Genomic DNA, 17,034 nt, shown 5'->3' with positions numbered 1-17,034 from the left:
AGCCTATTTAGTGCGCTCATGTCACATTGCTGTGGGCGCTATGGTCACGAAAACTCATAATTTGCGCACGTTTTTAAGCATTGTGGTTTAAAAACAAGTGATTTAAGCGATTGAAATGCAAACAACAGCACTATATGTGCGAGCTGTGTGTTTCTGAGCGTGCTTTTTGCAATTGGGTCGGATCGCGGCCGGTTCATATTCACACCTTAAACGGACTGTACCAGAGTTCGTTTGGAAGCGGACCGAGACCACCTCTTCAGCTGGGTCTCGGTGCGATTGTTTGATGCACACCCGAGTGCGATTGCTGTATTCACACCTGCCCAAAAGATCCGCACCAAAGGGGAAACGAACTTGAGTTCGTTTCAATTGAACCAAACTAGACAGGTGTGAATACACCCTAAAATGTCACTTAAATTTAACTTCTTGTTTATTGAACTGCTATTGTATAAAATAAAGGTCACATTGCAGTCGTGTTCATATTCAGGGAAACATCTTGTTCGTGTAATGTCGTTTACCTAAATAAATTACCTTATATTATAAATATATTTTTTTCCTACCACAGTATGCATTTATAACTTTCTGTGTGTGCTGTTGCATTCATTTGTTTTGATTTCTGCACGAGTCTCTCCCACACACTCCCTCAGGCTGTGCGAGCCTCATCTGGCACGAAATAAATACGTTATCAGTCACTGTTTACACTGAATTTTTAATCAGGCTTTTTGTCCGGACGGGCAAGTAAAATTCTCTCTCACTTGCCCCTGTGGTGGTTCCCCACGGTTTACTTAGCGTAAGTATCAAATGGACCGGCTCGGAATCGGCAGACCAGCCAGTCACCGGTCTGGGTCGCTCATGTAGAAAATCGGCTAATTCCGGTACCTAGCAGGTCGATCGGTGCATCTCTAAGGTTTGTTTATGGAAACTGATCAGTACAACCATAAAATAATTTACCTTTGCCATCCCAAGAAACACAGGACGCCTTACCAACCTGTAAGAACACATTTATTTTCATTTTGCTTTCATAGTGTAATATAATAATATATTTGGCAACAAAACCTTCATTACCTTATCATTATGTGTAAAGAACATGTCAATATTGTCGGTAAGGTTGGAGATATTGGCTCCCATCGTTATTCCATAAGTCTCATTGTTCAAAACAATTTTAGTTTCATCCTAAATCAGAAACCAAGAAGAGAGCAATAATTTATCAGATGTAAATGTATGTGAATAATAGATCAAGAAACATTTGTCAAAAGAATAGTTCACCCAAAAATGTCCTGTATGCTAATATATCATCACTAGAACATAAAAAAATAAAAAAATAAAAATTTTAAGTCACAAAGAGGATAAGTAGTGGATATGTCCAACAATTTGTCACAATGCTGTGTGTGCATTTATTTTTAGGAATTTTGCTTTGTATTTCACAGAACAATGATGACAAAATTGTAATTTCTGAGTGAACTATCCTGAAAACATTCCTTACACTGTCCAAATATGGAATATTTAATTGTGAGTACCTTGTTTCCCATGTTTTTAAATGGTAGAATTCCAAGAAATGCACTTTCATTGTTTTCCCGTCGTGATTTATTAAAGGCCTCACTGGGAATCTTTACAGACCAGGGAAAACCTGCCTTCAGGTCACTTTGACAATCAACAATCTGTGAAAACAATGATTAGCATGATAAATGAGGAATCATACCGTTTTAATGTTTCTTAAGTCTTACGTTTATCACATCCTCATCTGAAGAGTAGCATATGTCTTTGGCTTCTGTGTTTGTGGCTTGAACATGAAGAAGACCAATAACATCCCCCATGACAATCGCTGCTGTGCTTTTATTGTTTTTTTCCATCTCTTCTATCTTAGACTTCAGATTGTTCAAGATTTCTCTGTAAAATGGATTGAATCACTTATTCTGTTATTCAGTTTTTGACTTGATATCCACTGATAAACGTACACTTACGCTGCCATTGAGGGATCAGTATATCCAACCATGTCTTTTAGATTTGCAGTTAGATTGTAGATTAGTTTGTTCTCGCAGAACACACACATCCAGTTATTCCCATTCAATCTCAGAATGTAGTTGTTTCCTTCATTGTCTTCAGCACAGAGTAATAAACAAGGGATGAATTTTATTTATTTATCTGTTCATTTGAAACTCAAAGATCAAAATAATTCAATATATTGTGTTGCTTATTTATAAACCTAGAAATGTATTGTAATTTCAGCATTTGATGTTTACAGATGCGTATTCGTCCAAGTTCATATGACCAGTCATTATTGAACAAGTCCTAAAATATAGATTACAACTAGGGCTGTCCCTGACTGAAGATTTTTCTAGTCAGCTAGCAGTTTACTAGCAATTTAAGCCATAAATTGACTACTTGCATGTTATATAAATTTGATTACTTAAATATATAGGCATAATATAATATTTATTATTTTAATGAGCCTTAAATATATAGCCTGTTTGGTACGCTAGAGCCCTGCACAGGCCTCAAATTTAGGCCCTAGCCCGGCCCGTGTCCGACAGCTCATCAGAATTACCGGCCCGAGTCCGACCCAGGCTCATCTTTTTTCCCCCCTTGTCCCAAAACAGCTTATACTACTGTTTCAACTATTAAAATAGTTCAGTTTTGTATTTAAATGGCAAAATGATTATATTTTGTTTTCGTTTTTTTTTTTTATTAAGTTAATTTAGAAAAACGTTTGGAGAATTTTTGTTCATTAAATATAAGTTTTTGTTTTTTAAAGTAACGACCAAGCGGCCAGTGGGCTGATCATAGCCTATGTTATGATCATAGGCTATCAATTTAGCCTTCTCAAATCATCACAACTTGCCTAAAATAAAATCTATAGATATACTAAAACAGTTCAAGCATAACAATGTTTAAACATTAAACCTGCGCTATAATAATAAATGTGTGCTAGCCTATATACAAGTTTGTGTGGAGAGTGGAAGCTAAAGCGCGCTCTGCAGGACATGGAGGCACCAGGGCAATCACTTGCATTTTTTTCAGTGGAAACAACTTAAAATAGACTATGCCGTAATTATTTTCTGATAAAGGTAAGAGTAATACATCATTCGGAACTGTAAAGGTTTTATTTGTGTGCACTCACAATATCAACAAAACGTTGTGTTTTTATAAAATAAAGAAAACAAACTTGATGCGCTTTCTGCCGTCTCGTCTTGAACAGGAGCTCTTCACTAAAATTAACTGAAACTCAGCGAATACATGCCTCACAGACATGATAAATATATCTATAGAAAGCTTTAAATTACCACTTAACGAAAAAAACCCTCTTTCATTATGATCATAATTTGTAAAGATTCACTTTTCTCTAAATGCGCGTCTAATGAGGAGACGGCGAGTCATGTTCATCTTTGCGACACGGACTCAGAAAACACTAGTTTATTAGTAAATAATTCAAATATCTCCTTACTATTTCCCCCTGACACATTCATGGTAATTACTTTTGCTGGGGCTTTGCGGCAAGCTTTAGCCCAAAGGTACTCAACAGGCTCAACAGTACTCATCCGGCTGTCTGCATAAATTTTGTGGCCCGCGTCATGCTTAAGATTAATGTAGGTTTACAATTTGCACTCAAAAGTAGCGCAAATATTAGGCAGTTAATACTCATGAAACTTGTGTAAATGGCATGGAGTTCCTCTTGGCAGCATGAAAAACAAACTTATATTTAAATTGTGAAGCAAAAAGCGCTCCCATTACAATGAATGGAGCTGTCATCACGTCAACGAGTTCACAAACTTTTGGATTCTTGAGAAACCTCCCGTTATAATTATAAAAGCTGGCTGCTCCACAATAAATCTCTTACTAACACTGTGTAATAACTGTATGATTTTTTTGGTTGTAATGAGAGGATTCTGTGCAGAGCTCATTAAGCGCCGCGAGCCGCGCTGAGCGGAGCGGATTGGATTCTGACTAAAAGTTAATGGTAGGCTACTACTAACGTTACTAGGCTGCTACTAGGCATGGGCCGGTATGAGATTCTGACGGTATGATAACCTTAGATAAAAATATCACTGTTTCAAGATATTGCGATTGCAGCTCTAAAATATGTTAATTTTAAATGTCTGGGTAAAAAAAAATTTTTTTTTCCCCACTGAACACAATAATTTATTTTTATGAAACATATAGAACATTTTGGAACAGTAAACATTTCAGTCTAAATCATTAAAATAAATAAATTATTAAATTATTCTTAATTGCAGTCACTTAAGTGAGCCTAAACCTGCAGCTCAACAATGATCAGAACATAAATAATTTTCTGTAAACAAAAATACAAAATCCCTATAAATGAAAAAAATAAAATAAAAATGCAGTCACTTAAGTTAGCATAAACCTGCAGCTCAATAATTAAAAACAGAATCAAAACATAATTTCTGTAAAAAAAATAAAATAAATAAAAAATGCAGTCATTAAACCTGCAGCTCAACAAGGTTTTTGGAGACATGCTCACTTTCTACACATTCATCTTTCAGTCCAAGTTATGATGCAGGAATGTTCACCTTTCCTGGATTTAGTTTGGGGGGGTGAGGTACGAGGATGTGTGCACATACACATAAGGAAAGAAAGAGCGTGAGTGTCTCTCTCTCTCACACACACACACACACAGATATACAGTCTCTCTCCGTGCAACACTCAAACAGTGGCAAAGTTTTTTTTTTTAAATGTCGTGATTTTGAACAGATGTAAACAATGGCAGGAGGCTTAAAAGTATAGACGTGATGCCAGCTAAATTTAATTATTGTACTAAATCGCAGAAACGTAGTACTTTAGTCTGCTATTCCCCGCTCTGTGAAGTAACGTTGACATTAGCTAGTTAATCTGCCTCAGTAGTGTCACGAATCCAGTTCATGGTCTTCCGTCCACCCACCACCAGAGGTCACTCGCTCACCATATTGACTCTTGCACTACACTACTGTTGCATGTCACCCGCGGACTACAATACCCATCATCCATTGCACTGACAACACATACAGCTGATTGCACTGATCACACGGCTTACTTAAGCCATGGACTTCCTTAGACAGATCGCTGAGTATTGATCTGCGTTTAGCACTCCTCAAGCGCTGGCTGCCTTACTGAGCCATTCCGTGTTTCTGTTCAGTTCCAGTATTGTCCTGCGTTTATCAATCCCCTAGTGTTAGCTGCGATACGGAACCTGTTTCTTGTTTTCTTGTCTGTGTTCTCTGTATTTACCCCTGTCTCACCGTTCGGACTCTGTTTATGCCCTGCCTGGATTATTTCTGTGTACCTGGACTATCTCACTGCCTTGCCCTTTGGATATTGTTTGCGCCTTGCCTGGATTATTGCTCACGTTTCGGATTACCTCTCTTGTCTAGCCCTCTATATACCTATTTGCCAGTTGTTCCACCCTGCTTGTATTTTGACCTTGTTTCGAAATAAAGCTTGCACTTGGATCCGCATGTCTCACGTCTCATCAGCTACGTTACAGGTAGCAAGCCAAATAGTATTTATTTCAACACTGAAACAAACGGCGGGTGGCTCTCTGTCTTGATTGTAGGTGAAAGAGGGTGTAGTAAATTAACTCAAAGGGGGAATATTAATAATTAATCATAACTCTTTATAATTAATTATAATATTTGAATAAGTTAATAGAATTAACTTGATAAAGCAGAATTTACAGTACAATCAATTGACCACATTTAGACATTTACATTTAGTCATTTTGCAGACGCTTTTATCCAAAGCGACTTACAATTTGGGGAACACATGAAGCGATTCATCTTGAAGAGGCAATCCGACAAAGGAAGTGCTTGTAACACCAAGTCTCAAGCATTGTTTAAATAAGTACAAGCTAGCAAGGGAAGGAATAAATAAGGAGAAAGAGTTTTTTTTTTCATGTGTAGGTTGAAGTCAAGTAGTGTCGAAAGAGATGAGTTTTCAGCTGTTGCTTGAAGATTGACAGGGATCCAGTACTCCGAATATGGGTGGGAAGATCATTCCACCAGCCAGGAATGGTGAACGAGAATGTTCTGGAGAGTGATTTTGAGCCTCTTTGTGATGGTACCATGAGGCGTCGCTCACTAGCAGATCTCAGACTTCTGGAGGGATGTAGATTCTTAATAGTGAGTGCATGTAGGCGGGTGCTGAGCCTGTGGTTGTTCTATGAGCAAGCATCAGTGTCTTGAACTTGATGCGAGCTGCGATTGGTAGCCAATGCAATGAGATAAAGAGAGGTGTAACATGGGCTCTTTTGGGTTCCTTGAAGACCAGTCGTGCCGCCGCATTCTGAATCATTTGTAGAGGTTTGACTGTGTTTGATGGAAGTCCAGCCAGAAGAGCATTGCAGTAGTCCAGCCTAGAAATGACAAGGGCCTGGACAAGAAGTTGTGCAGCATGCTCCGTCAGAAAGGGCCTGATCTTTCTGATGTTGTGTAGTGCAAACCTGCAAGATCGAGCAGTCTTTGCAATGTGGTCTTTGAAGGTCAGCTGGTCATCAAAGATTACACCAAGATTTCTGACCGAAGTTGATGGGGTAATTGTTGATGAACCTAACTGGATCGTGATGTCATGCTGTAGAGTTGGAGCGGCAGGAAAGACAAGAAGCTCAGTCTTTGCCAGGTTGAGCTGGAGGTGATGTTCTTTCATCCATGCCGAGATGTCCGCCAGGCAACCTGAGATCCTTGCAGCTACCGTTGGATCATCTGGTTGAAAAGAGAGATAGAGCTGTGTGTCATCAGCATAGCAGTGGTAGGAGAATCCATGTGCCTGTATGATGGGACCCAGTGATGTAGTGTATGTGGAGAAGAGGAGGGTCCAAGAACCGATCCCTGAGGAACCCCAGTGACCAGTGTATGTGCTTTGGATACCTCCCCTCCCCAGGCAACCCTGAAAGACCTACCAGTGAGATAGGATTCAAACCAGCGAAGTGGAATTCCTGCGATGCCCAGTGATGAGAGAGTGGAGAGGAGTATCTGATGATTGACAGTGTCAAGCGGCAGATAGATCCAGCAGAATGAGGACTGATGATTTGGAATGGGCTTTTGCAATTCGCAGGGCTTCAGTGACCGAGAGAAGTGCAGTCTCAGTTGAATGGCCACTCCTGAAACCTGACTGTTTAGCGTCCAGTTTGTTGTTCTGTGAAAGAAACAATGAGACCTGGTTGAAGACAACACGTTCAAGTGTTTTCGCTATGAATGGAAGGAGAGAGACAGGTCTATAGTTTTCTATAAGAGAAGTGTTTAATGTAGGTTTTTTGAGCAGTGGGGTTACCCGAGCCTGCTTGAACGCAGTGGGGAAGATGCCTGTGAGGAGGGATGTGTTGATGATGTGTGAGTGCCGGTAAGAGCGTGGGAGAGATTGCTCGCAGAAGGTGTGAGGGGATTGGGTCAAGAGGACATGTTGTAGGATGGTTGGAGAGGAGAAGTTTGGATACTTCAGCCTCCGTCAGGGGACAGAAGGAGAAGATGGGAGGTTTAGCAGTGGATGTGGTTGGTTGGGGGTCCTGTGTGCGTGGAGGTGAGAACTGATCACTGATCAATCTAGTTTTGTCTGTAAAAAAAGTAGCAAAGTCATCAGCTGTAATAGAAGTGGTGGGAGGTGGTGGAGGGGGACAGAGGAGAGAATTAAATGTTCTGAAGAGATTACGCATGTCTGGAGCGCTGTTGATCTTGTTGTGGAAATGTGAGGATTTGGCAGTGTGGACATCAGCAGAGAAAGATGAGAGCAGAGACTGATACCTACTCAGGTCCGACGGGTTGTTTGATTTGTGCCATTTTCTCTCTGCCGCTCTGAGTTTAGTCCGATGTTCACGAAGAACATCAGATAACCAGGGGTTAGAAGGGGCAGTCCGTGCTGACCTAGAGGAGAGAGGACAAATGTCGTCTAGACAAGAAGTTAAGGTAGAGCATAAAGTTTCAGTAGCTGCGTTTACATCCAGAGATGAGAAATGGGTAGATGAGGGAAGAGAGGAGGATACTACAGTGGAAAGATGGGAAGGAGAAAGGGAGCGCAGGTTTCGTCTAAAAGTAACCGGTAGGGGGGTTGGTGGCACACGGGTAGCAAAATGTAGTGTAAATGTAATGAAGAAATGGTCCGAGATATGTAGCGGTTGTACCAGAATGTTATCTGCAGTACAATTGCGTGTGTAAATTAAATCAAGTTGGTTGCCTGATTTGTGTGTGCTAGTAGTGGTAAGGCGATTGAGATCAAATGAAGCTAGGAGTGAGTGGAAGTCTGAAAAGCAGAGTGAGGAAGGAAAAAAGATACTTAAGTGTGTAGCTCGGTGTCGTTGCTCGGTTCAAGTCGCACAGGAAAAAGTCGCAGGTCTTTACAGGTCTTTACAAAAGTCTCGGGTCTGACCAGGTCCTCTAGCAAACGCTCAGTATTGATTATTTATGAATTCAAAGACATCTTAATATCCAGGGTAAGAGAAATACCCTTTTTAAGGTACAGTACTACTTAGAGCATGTAACAAGATAAAAATTGTTAAATTGACTTTGTCGCAGTGGAACTGCAGGCTGCAATCCAGAGATGAAGATGCAGAGACTGCCGGAAGCGGGGAGAGAGAAATGTTTGAGCGAGGGCATTTCCATGATGGTGAATTCCAGGGTTGAGTGAAGATGACCTCCTGTGGTATTAGTCTGACTCTTTGTGGTCAAGAGCCATCTCCCCAGTCTAGGGAGATCGCACATGGCTCTATATGTTGGGGCGGACCTGTGCGTGAGCCCTTTAAAGTCAGGGAAGAGTCACACCTTTCAGGATTGGCTTGACCAATGAGAAAGGCTTTATGACCCTTTGTCTGAGAGCATGGTTCGAATGGCTCTGGCAGTCTATACTTTGATTAAAATACAAGATGTAACCATGGTGTACACCAAAGTGTGCGTCATCAAATGAGCATCAATTTGGTAGGAGACACGGTATAGGTGGGGTTACATTAACTAGTACTTCACTCATAAAGCATGCTTAAAACAAAATACAATGCAAGAGACACTATACAAGACAGTTAAAATCCTACACACAATGTCCTGGGATGCATGTTTATCCGTAGAAAGGTTTGTCTATGAGTGACAAGGAGGAAAGTTTTGTTTGTATGGGCATTGCGTGGGTTTCAGAAGGGTCTGTTCTTACGGCATGTCACATCTCACATACTTTTGAGCAATAAAACAGTCTTATCAGATGGTTGCCCTGGTATCTGAGCCCTTTAGGGTGCTCTTTCGGAGGGGAAGGTTCCATAGACCCTTACAGTGAGAGGGTTTGCTGGTTCATTCATTAAATATAATGAATAAATGTGTCTGATTAGTTCAACCGCTACAAGGGAGAAATGAATGTGACACAAATATATAAATATATAATATATAATATACTATTAATACTACACATTCTCAACAATAATGCTTTAAGCAGTGTATTAGTTAGTTAGTATGCTACACTCTAAGAAAAGTCTGTAAAAATAGGGCACAATATGAAATAATTGTTTTTTTTACCTGCATTTTAAATTACACATTGGTAATGTGTCCAGTGGTCATGTGACTCATTACGCTCTTCGCAGCACATGACTGATGGAGTCCTGCACTTTCCGTCTTTAACGACACGTAAAAAAACAATGTATCAATTTGTGTAATATATATTATAGGCCTAATCAGTTGTTAAATATTAAGATATAAAATATAATGTAGTCTATATTTAATAGGGCCCAACATATCTGCTCATGAAGTTCAGTTTAATCAGAAGTCGTGTGAAAAAAGGTACAGTGCACCTTTAAGGTTGCGGGGACTGGGGAAACCCCCAAAGTTAAAATAACCTGATCGCAAATCCCCATCTGTCATAAAGCTTGTGAAAATGTGTGTACGTTAAGTAATGATGGCGTCAAAGAAAAGGAAGACTGACAATGAAAACAGAGTTTTCAACCCTGCGTGGCAAATGGAATATGCCTTTGCAGAGATAGGTGGCAAACCAATGTGTCTCATTTGTCAGAAAACAGTTGCTGTATTAAAGCGAGCTAATCTGCATGCAACGTCACCATGAGCAACTTCATCCCAACTTCACCGTTGCCTATCCACACAGCAGCGATCTCAGGCGTCAAAAAGTACAGACATTGCTATCTGGATTTCATGCCCAGCGATCCATGTTCCACGGTATCGTTAAAAGTGCTGACAGTATTACAGAGGCCACATTCAGAATCGCTTGGAATATTGCAAAAGCAAAGAGGCCTGCTACAGAGGGAGAATTTCTCAAAAATAATTTTGGACTGTGCAGAATCACTGTTTGTGGATTTTAAGAACAAGGACGACATCATTAGACAAATCTCAAAGCTGCAGTTGTCTGACTCAACCGTGACCAGACGAGTAGAATTGATTTCAGATCATCTCTTTTCACAGTTGATAAAAGATATTGAAAGTTCAGAATACTTCAGTTTAGCACTGGATGAATCTACTGACAGCACAGATGTCGCACAGCTAGCAGTGTGGGTGCGTTTTCTTAAAGGGGAAATATTTGTCGAGGAAATGTTGACCTTGCTCCCATTAAAGGGCCAAACCCGTGGAATACTCTGACATTCACTCTGCACTGATGAGTTTTTTCCACAGACCATGGCAAAAACAAACTTAAAAAAAAAAAAACTTGTTTCTATGACTACTGATGGCGCCCCATCAGTGGTTGGAAAGGAAAAGGGATTAACTGCTTTACTTAGAAAAGATACTGAAATAGCAGCCTCCTTCTCCTACCACTGCATTCTGCATCAGGACCAATTGTGCTCCAGCTTAAATATGGAGAGCTCAAAAAGACTATAGACACTGTGACACGAACAGTCAATTTTATTCTTGCACATGCTCTGAAACACAGACAGTTCCGTTCCTTGGTCAAGGAGTTTGAAAGTGCATACCGACTTGGCAGTGCATGCAGAGGTCAGGTGTCCTTGATCGCTTCATGGAATTACTTCCAGTTTTGCGCATATTTTTGCAAGAAAAGAGCAGACATGATTTACTGGCACCCTTTGAAGACAACGCATTCATGCACAATATGCAGCTTTTTTGACTGATGTTACACGACATCTAATGCACTCAATCGTAAACTTCAAGGGAAACACAAGATTCTTCCAATGATGCTGAATGATGTGGCTGCATTTGAAACAAAACTGGACCTGTTCGCACAGCAACTTCAGGAAGGTAATTTCACTCACTCTCCTGTTCTGCATTCACAAGTGACAGAACCAGCCTCATTTTCACCCAGTGTTTACTGTGCATATCTCAGGGAGCTAAAAGATGGTTTTCCTCCTGATTTACGGACATTAAATCCCTCAAACCTGTACTGGTATTCACAGAGAATCCATTTGCTTGTGACATACAGGTTGCATCTGTCACAGTCACGTCAGAACACTTCAGTGTGGAAAGGGCAGCGTTTGAGGAGCAACTCATAGAGTTGCAGCACAACAGCATCCTCAAAGAAAGACATAAGGAAGAGAACATTGACACATTCTGGACCAAGTGTGTTCTGAAAGACACATACCCTGCATTAATCCACTGTGCTGTAAAAATCCTGACCTGCTTTGGATCTACCTATGCATGTGAAAGCGCTTTGTCTGCAATGGGAATAATAAAGTCAAAGCAACGTTCTCATCTAACTGACAGACATTTGACAGACAGCAGTTACCAGTGAACAACAGCCAGACCTGAAATTGCTTGTGAAAAGAATGCAGACTCAGATTTCCCACTAAGGACTTCTTTTTATCAAGGCTTCTGAATTTTTCTCAAATTTTCTTAAGTATGTTTTGAGTTCGAACATTGACTTTGTTTAATAGTTTGAGTATGAATGCATTTTTTCAAATGGTTAATCTACTATTTTGTTCCAGATTTTTTTTTTTTAATCATTATTTTCATGTTCAGTATTATTATTTTTTTTAATAGAACAAGGACAAGCAACAGTTGGATAAATAATAACAGCACTTCTAAAGGCCTTTCCACACTGAAAGAAAAAAAATCGCAGACGAACAGTGCTTTCACACTGAGCGTGAAACGAATGTTTGCCTTCTGCTAATTCACACCTGCACGCTAGGTGGCGCCGACCAACAATGTATTTTTCCTCAGATATGTAGGCTATCCCGTATGTGGATTTCTAAATTAAGATAAACAAAGTTTGGTTCTACACCAGGAACACAAACTATCTATGATGCTTACAAGAATAGGCTACATCCTACAATATAATTAGTGTCACAAATCCGGTTTGTGGTCTTCCGTCAACTCGTCATCGGAGCCCACCCTTCCATCATATTGACTCTCGCACCACACAGACTGCTGCACGTCACACATTTCCTATCATCCATTGCACTGATCACACAGTTGTCACCAATCACACGCTGCACTGATCACACCAATCACACGCTCACCTGAGAGCTACAGTCTATATAACACGCACTCAGATCCTGCTCAAGTCGCCAAGTATTGTTCTGCATTTATCACTCTCCTAGTGTTAGCTGCTTTACCGAGCCATTCCGTGATTCTGTCTCTACTATTGTTTGCATATATTGCTTCTTCTGTGATAGCAACGTTACGGAGCCATCTCCGAGTTTTATTTAGTTCCTAGTTCTAGTTTAGTTACGTCTAGATTTGTGCCTGATTTCCTGTTTCCTGATTCTCGCCTTTGTATCTTGGATTAACCCTTTGCCTTGCTGTTTTTGGATTCTGTTTGTACCTCGCCTGGATTATAGTCTTGCCCTGTTGGATTACGTTCGCCGTCGATTGACCCTCGCTTGTTTTCCGGACCGCGCGTCTTGTCTTCTACATGCCTGTTTGCCATTGTCTAACCCATGCCTGATTGTGACCACATCTGTCAAATAAAGCTTGCACATGGATCCATATGCCTCACGTCTCGTTCACTCCGTTACAATTAGAAGTACAATTAGCATCAAGCTGCAATTGAAAATGTATTTAATTATGAATGCATTTGCTTACCCACTTTAAACCATCATCAAGTGCTTGTAATAACTTCTGATTGTGATCTATTAGGGGTGGCACGGTACATGTATTCGTCCCGAACCGTCACGATGCAGGCGTCTCGGTTCGGTGCATGAGGCCTTATGATGAATACAGGCAATTCACCCCCAATCCAGAAGGGGGCGCCCGCAGTAATGCGACGCTGTTTGATAACCGCCAGCAAAAGAACAGCGAATGCCACGAGTTGCGCACTTGAAAACAAAGCCCCCTAGACAGTGACCATGTGCTGATTCTGAACGTGTCTCTCACATAGACTGACAAGGGAGTATACTTTAAAGGCTTGCGCAGTGCACACTCAAATATTTGCGAAATGGAGCTTTGTGCTCGATTATCCTACCTCTCTCATTTGGCACAAATCCAAATATTCCATAATATTTCCATATTTTCGATGTAACGTATCTGAATGCTAAACTATTATTTATTATGTAAATGATAGGCTTTGTACTTCAGTGGCGTTCCAGCGGTGACACAGAGGCGCGCTGATGTTTGGCTCACTGTATTTTATTTTGATAAACTACCAACTGCGCTGTCAAGTTAGCAATGCTGGAACTGATGTGTGTGTGTGTGTGTGCGCTCCGGCGCGATCACTTCAACTGTTTCCTTATACCAGCAGAATCAACTTTAAACACTTATTGTCTTATTAATAATCACTGTATAAAGGTCTGCTTTTATTTGTGTACACTCACAATGAAAACAAAACAGATTTTATATATATATATAACATGTAATAATATTTAGTATTTTCACATCTAGATGGAAAAATTGTAATTTGCACTACTGTCTGTTCAAAATAAATGAAAAGAAACTGAGCATAGTAGATTTTTTTCCCCCTGTTGTACCGAAATCGTATCGAACCGTGACCCCCGAACCGAGGTACGTACCGAACCGTGACATCTGTGTACCGTGCCACCCCTATGATCTATAGTTGATTTTGATTCTATAATAAGCAGACACATGCACTCTTTGTATGTTTAATAATGCTACACTGCTAATATTTGTCATAAACAGGGGTGCACATAAGTGGTCCGCAACTCCGCATGCGCGACCAAAATTAAAAATGCGCTGTGTAAATAAGTTCTGACAGCGCATTTGCGTACTGACATGGATGACAGCTGTTAATGTACAATTACCATTTTAGATCGACAAACTGTACTGTATAAGATTCAGGGGTTAAAGCAAAAATTTTTCCTCCGCCAAAGCCCATTCCACAGCCATACCTGTCACACATCCAGTTTAAGAGCCGTGTTTTTCTTCTTGTAATTAGGAGCGCTTGTCCTCCTAATTTAAAATATTTAGGAGTACCTTCTAATCAATAATAAAAAAATTCTGATCAAAAATTAGCCTTCTTAATACGAGGAGACATTTGACTCGAAGTGATTTACAGGGGCATTTTCGTTTTACCTTTGTAAATGCATTTTTCTAATGTTATTAAATGTATGCAGTGTTTCCTCTAGGATTTTTTTCCAGTTGTGGTGGCAGGACTATTTCCCATGGACCACGCCCCTCCCCACCCACCCAAGAATCACCTGCACTCAGAATTTATTTTAACTAAAAAAGACAAGTATGGCTTTGAATAATTTAGTAAATAATAAAATAAGAACAAATTAATTAATGACAATCAATAGCACAAACAAAAATAATAACAAGATATAAATTAAATTATCAGTACTTAATTTTTTTCAGTTAGGTCCAACTATAATCTATTCAACTGTAAAATAACACTGGATAGTCTTCACTGTATAATGAAAAACAGCAGCAGGTTTATTTAGGCTGCTATCTCTTTAAGACCTCATGCATGGATCTAATATGTTACACATGGCTCTATGCTTACTTTTCTTTTTAGGAGCTTTGTCCTCCTAATTTAATTAGGAGCACCTTCTGATCCATAATCAAAAATTCTGATCAACAATTAGCCTTCCTAATACAAGGTGACATTTGACTTCTTAAAGTGACTTACAGGGGCATTTTCTTTTTTGCAATGGCATCATTTTCATCTATGTCAAATTAAAAAATTTGTGTTTATAAGCTTTTTAAAATGTCTATTTAAAAAAATATAATAAGAAGTAGAATAAGACAAAGTTACCAATTATATGAAATTATTATTAATAAAAAATGTATTTGTACTACAGAGGTGGCACAGAAGAATACAAAAGTGGCTTGTAGGTACATTTTCAGATGTTTAATGAGGCTCAGAGGTGTAATGAGTGCAATTAAATTCATGTGGAGATTCATGTTTTAAATATACAATTTTGAATACAGAACTATTAAATGATTTAAATAACTGAAATTATACAGTAGCCCCTCAACTGAAACCGCCAGCAGGTGGCGGTAAGTCACTGATTCTGGTTCACTAGATTCATTCAAAAACGCACTTTCATTCATGAATCTGATATGATTCACCGCTGTGTTGGCTTTAAGAGATGCAGCAGCTCAGCTGTTACTTTATTTGGAACTATTTTCGTTGATGATATAGAGCACAATCATCCAGTACTTGTTTATTGATCTGTTGTATTAAATCAATATCACATTTGCAAACTCCCTTAATAATTATTAAAAGCTGTCCACTCTCCTCGCGATCTGTGGGCGCACAGAAAACAAGAGCGCTTTCTCAAGACTCAAAAGCACGTGCAAATGTGATACATTCCGTCGGAACCTGCGGGAATGAGTAGAATTATCATCAATAGCCGCAATCCCGCGCCGAAATTCAAGTTCTGCTCAGTTCTCTGATAATAACCCGACTGTGAATGATGCGAGCGGCGTTACTTGTCAGTGAGAAGCTGCAGCTGTGGCGGGGATGCTTTTTGGTGTGCTGGCAGAACAGCAACAACGCGCTACATGTTTCTTTTCCCCTCATTTTTTCCAACTGACAGAAATCCGTCGTAAATCCCTGATAACTTTTAAAATAGAATGAACACGGATCAGTTTTTCCGTGAGCGGGAACACAAAACCCGGAGTGGACCCAGCGGAGTGATCACAGAAAGTTCTTTCACTCCACTCCAGGCTTTGATCGCATCCCCCTCAGCAGGCTGAATACACCTCGACTTTCCTTAATTTAAGGCCTATTCAAACTAAAATTAAGACATTTATTACACTATTTGAGAAATGTAAGCCTATTTATTAATTTAATTTAAAATTATGAAAAGTGAATTTAAGACATTAAGGACAGGCGGGAACCCCGCAAATGACGGAAATCAGTGGTAGACTCGCTGCAATTAACGGAAATCCGTCGTAGCGACGGAGAACTTTAATCCCTGAAGATTTCTATTCAAACTGAAAGCACAATCTAGGCTACCCGGTGTCGTTTTCAAAGCAAAACTGTCTGCTACATTTCATTCACTGACGCCCTTCCATCAGCAGCGCTAAACCCGGAAGCGCATAATACTTACTTACCGGCAACCCGCCAAAATAAAGGCTCTCTGATTTTACGTTTGAAAATGATGAAAATAAAAATACTGATAATAATAAAAATAATAACAAAAATATTAACATTTTATTTTTAAGTTTACTATAAAATAATTGCATTTGTATGTAATACTGCCTTTTTATTTTAAGAATAAAATAGTATTATCACACTTGATTATTTAGTTTATTTTTTAGTTAGTTATTATATATATATATATATATAAACTAAATAAAGTGCAATAATATTATTATCACTATTATTAATTAATTTTTTCATAGTTATATTTTATGGGTCACACTACATGCCATAGCCCGTGTGAGGACCAAACCAAATCTCCAGGTTCTCAAATGAGAACCAGGCTGAAAAACTTATGTGCACCCCTGGTCATAAACATCCTTTATTGCTATAAAAATACCATGAGCTGCATACAAAACACATACAGAAAATATATCGTCATAATCATGTCTATTTGCTTTCATATTTCATGTTGGATATTTTTTTTTTTTTAAATATGGAAGATTAGAGAGTGAACGCGCTCTGACTTATAACACTTGCGCATGTGGAAGAAAACGGACTGTGCTCTACAGATCACATGATTCAGTTGAGAATTATTAGAAATCTTATTCTGTATGAAGAACATGTGAGAATAAATCTGTT

The 17,034-nt window shown here is 39.4% G+C and overlaps 2 protein-coding genes across 7 annotated transcripts in view; both read right to left on the bottom strand.

Annotated features, from left to right (window-relative positions):
* LOC131522651 (adhesion G-protein coupled receptor G2-like) overlaps positions 1-17,034 on the bottom strand; it is a 42,700-nt gene that overhangs the window by 17,283 nt on the left and 8,383 nt on the right. For all 6 annotated transcript variants that reach the window (XM_058748272.1, XM_058748271.1, XM_058748267.1 and 3 more), the window contains 5 exons: positions 1,959-2,094; positions 1,722-1,884; positions 1,515-1,655; positions 1,063-1,170; positions 949-985 (listed from right to left, as the gene is read on the bottom strand). In XM_058748272.1, the coding sequence (XP_058604255.1) occupies positions 949-985; positions 1,063-1,170; positions 1,515-1,655; positions 1,722-1,884; positions 1,959-2,094 (585 nt within the window). The remainder of the gene's footprint in view (positions 1-948; positions 986-1,062; positions 1,171-1,514; positions 1,656-1,721; positions 1,885-1,958; positions 2,095-17,034) is intronic.
* On the bottom strand, positions 6,054-8,334 carry LOC131522654 (uncharacterized). Its single transcript, XM_058748275.1, has 3 exons — positions 7,729-8,334; positions 6,887-7,122; positions 6,054-6,689 (listed from the first exon to the last, which is right to left on the bottom strand). Exons 1-3 carry the CDS (start codon positions 7,758-7,760, stop codon positions 6,079-6,081), a joined length of 879 nt encoding a protein of 292 aa, XP_058604258.1. The 5' UTR covers positions 7,761-8,334; the 3' UTR covers positions 6,054-6,078.

The sequence above is a fragment of the Onychostoma macrolepis genome, chromosome 17 (genome assembly GCF_012432095.1).
Source record: "Onychostoma macrolepis isolate SWU-2019 chromosome 17, ASM1243209v1, whole genome shotgun sequence".
NCBI classification, from domain to species: domain Eukaryota; kingdom Metazoa; phylum Chordata; class Actinopteri; order Cypriniformes; family Cyprinidae; genus Onychostoma; species Onychostoma macrolepis.
The sequence above is the reverse complement of the archived record's forward strand: the minus strand, read 5'-3'. Positions and strand labels throughout refer to the sequence as shown.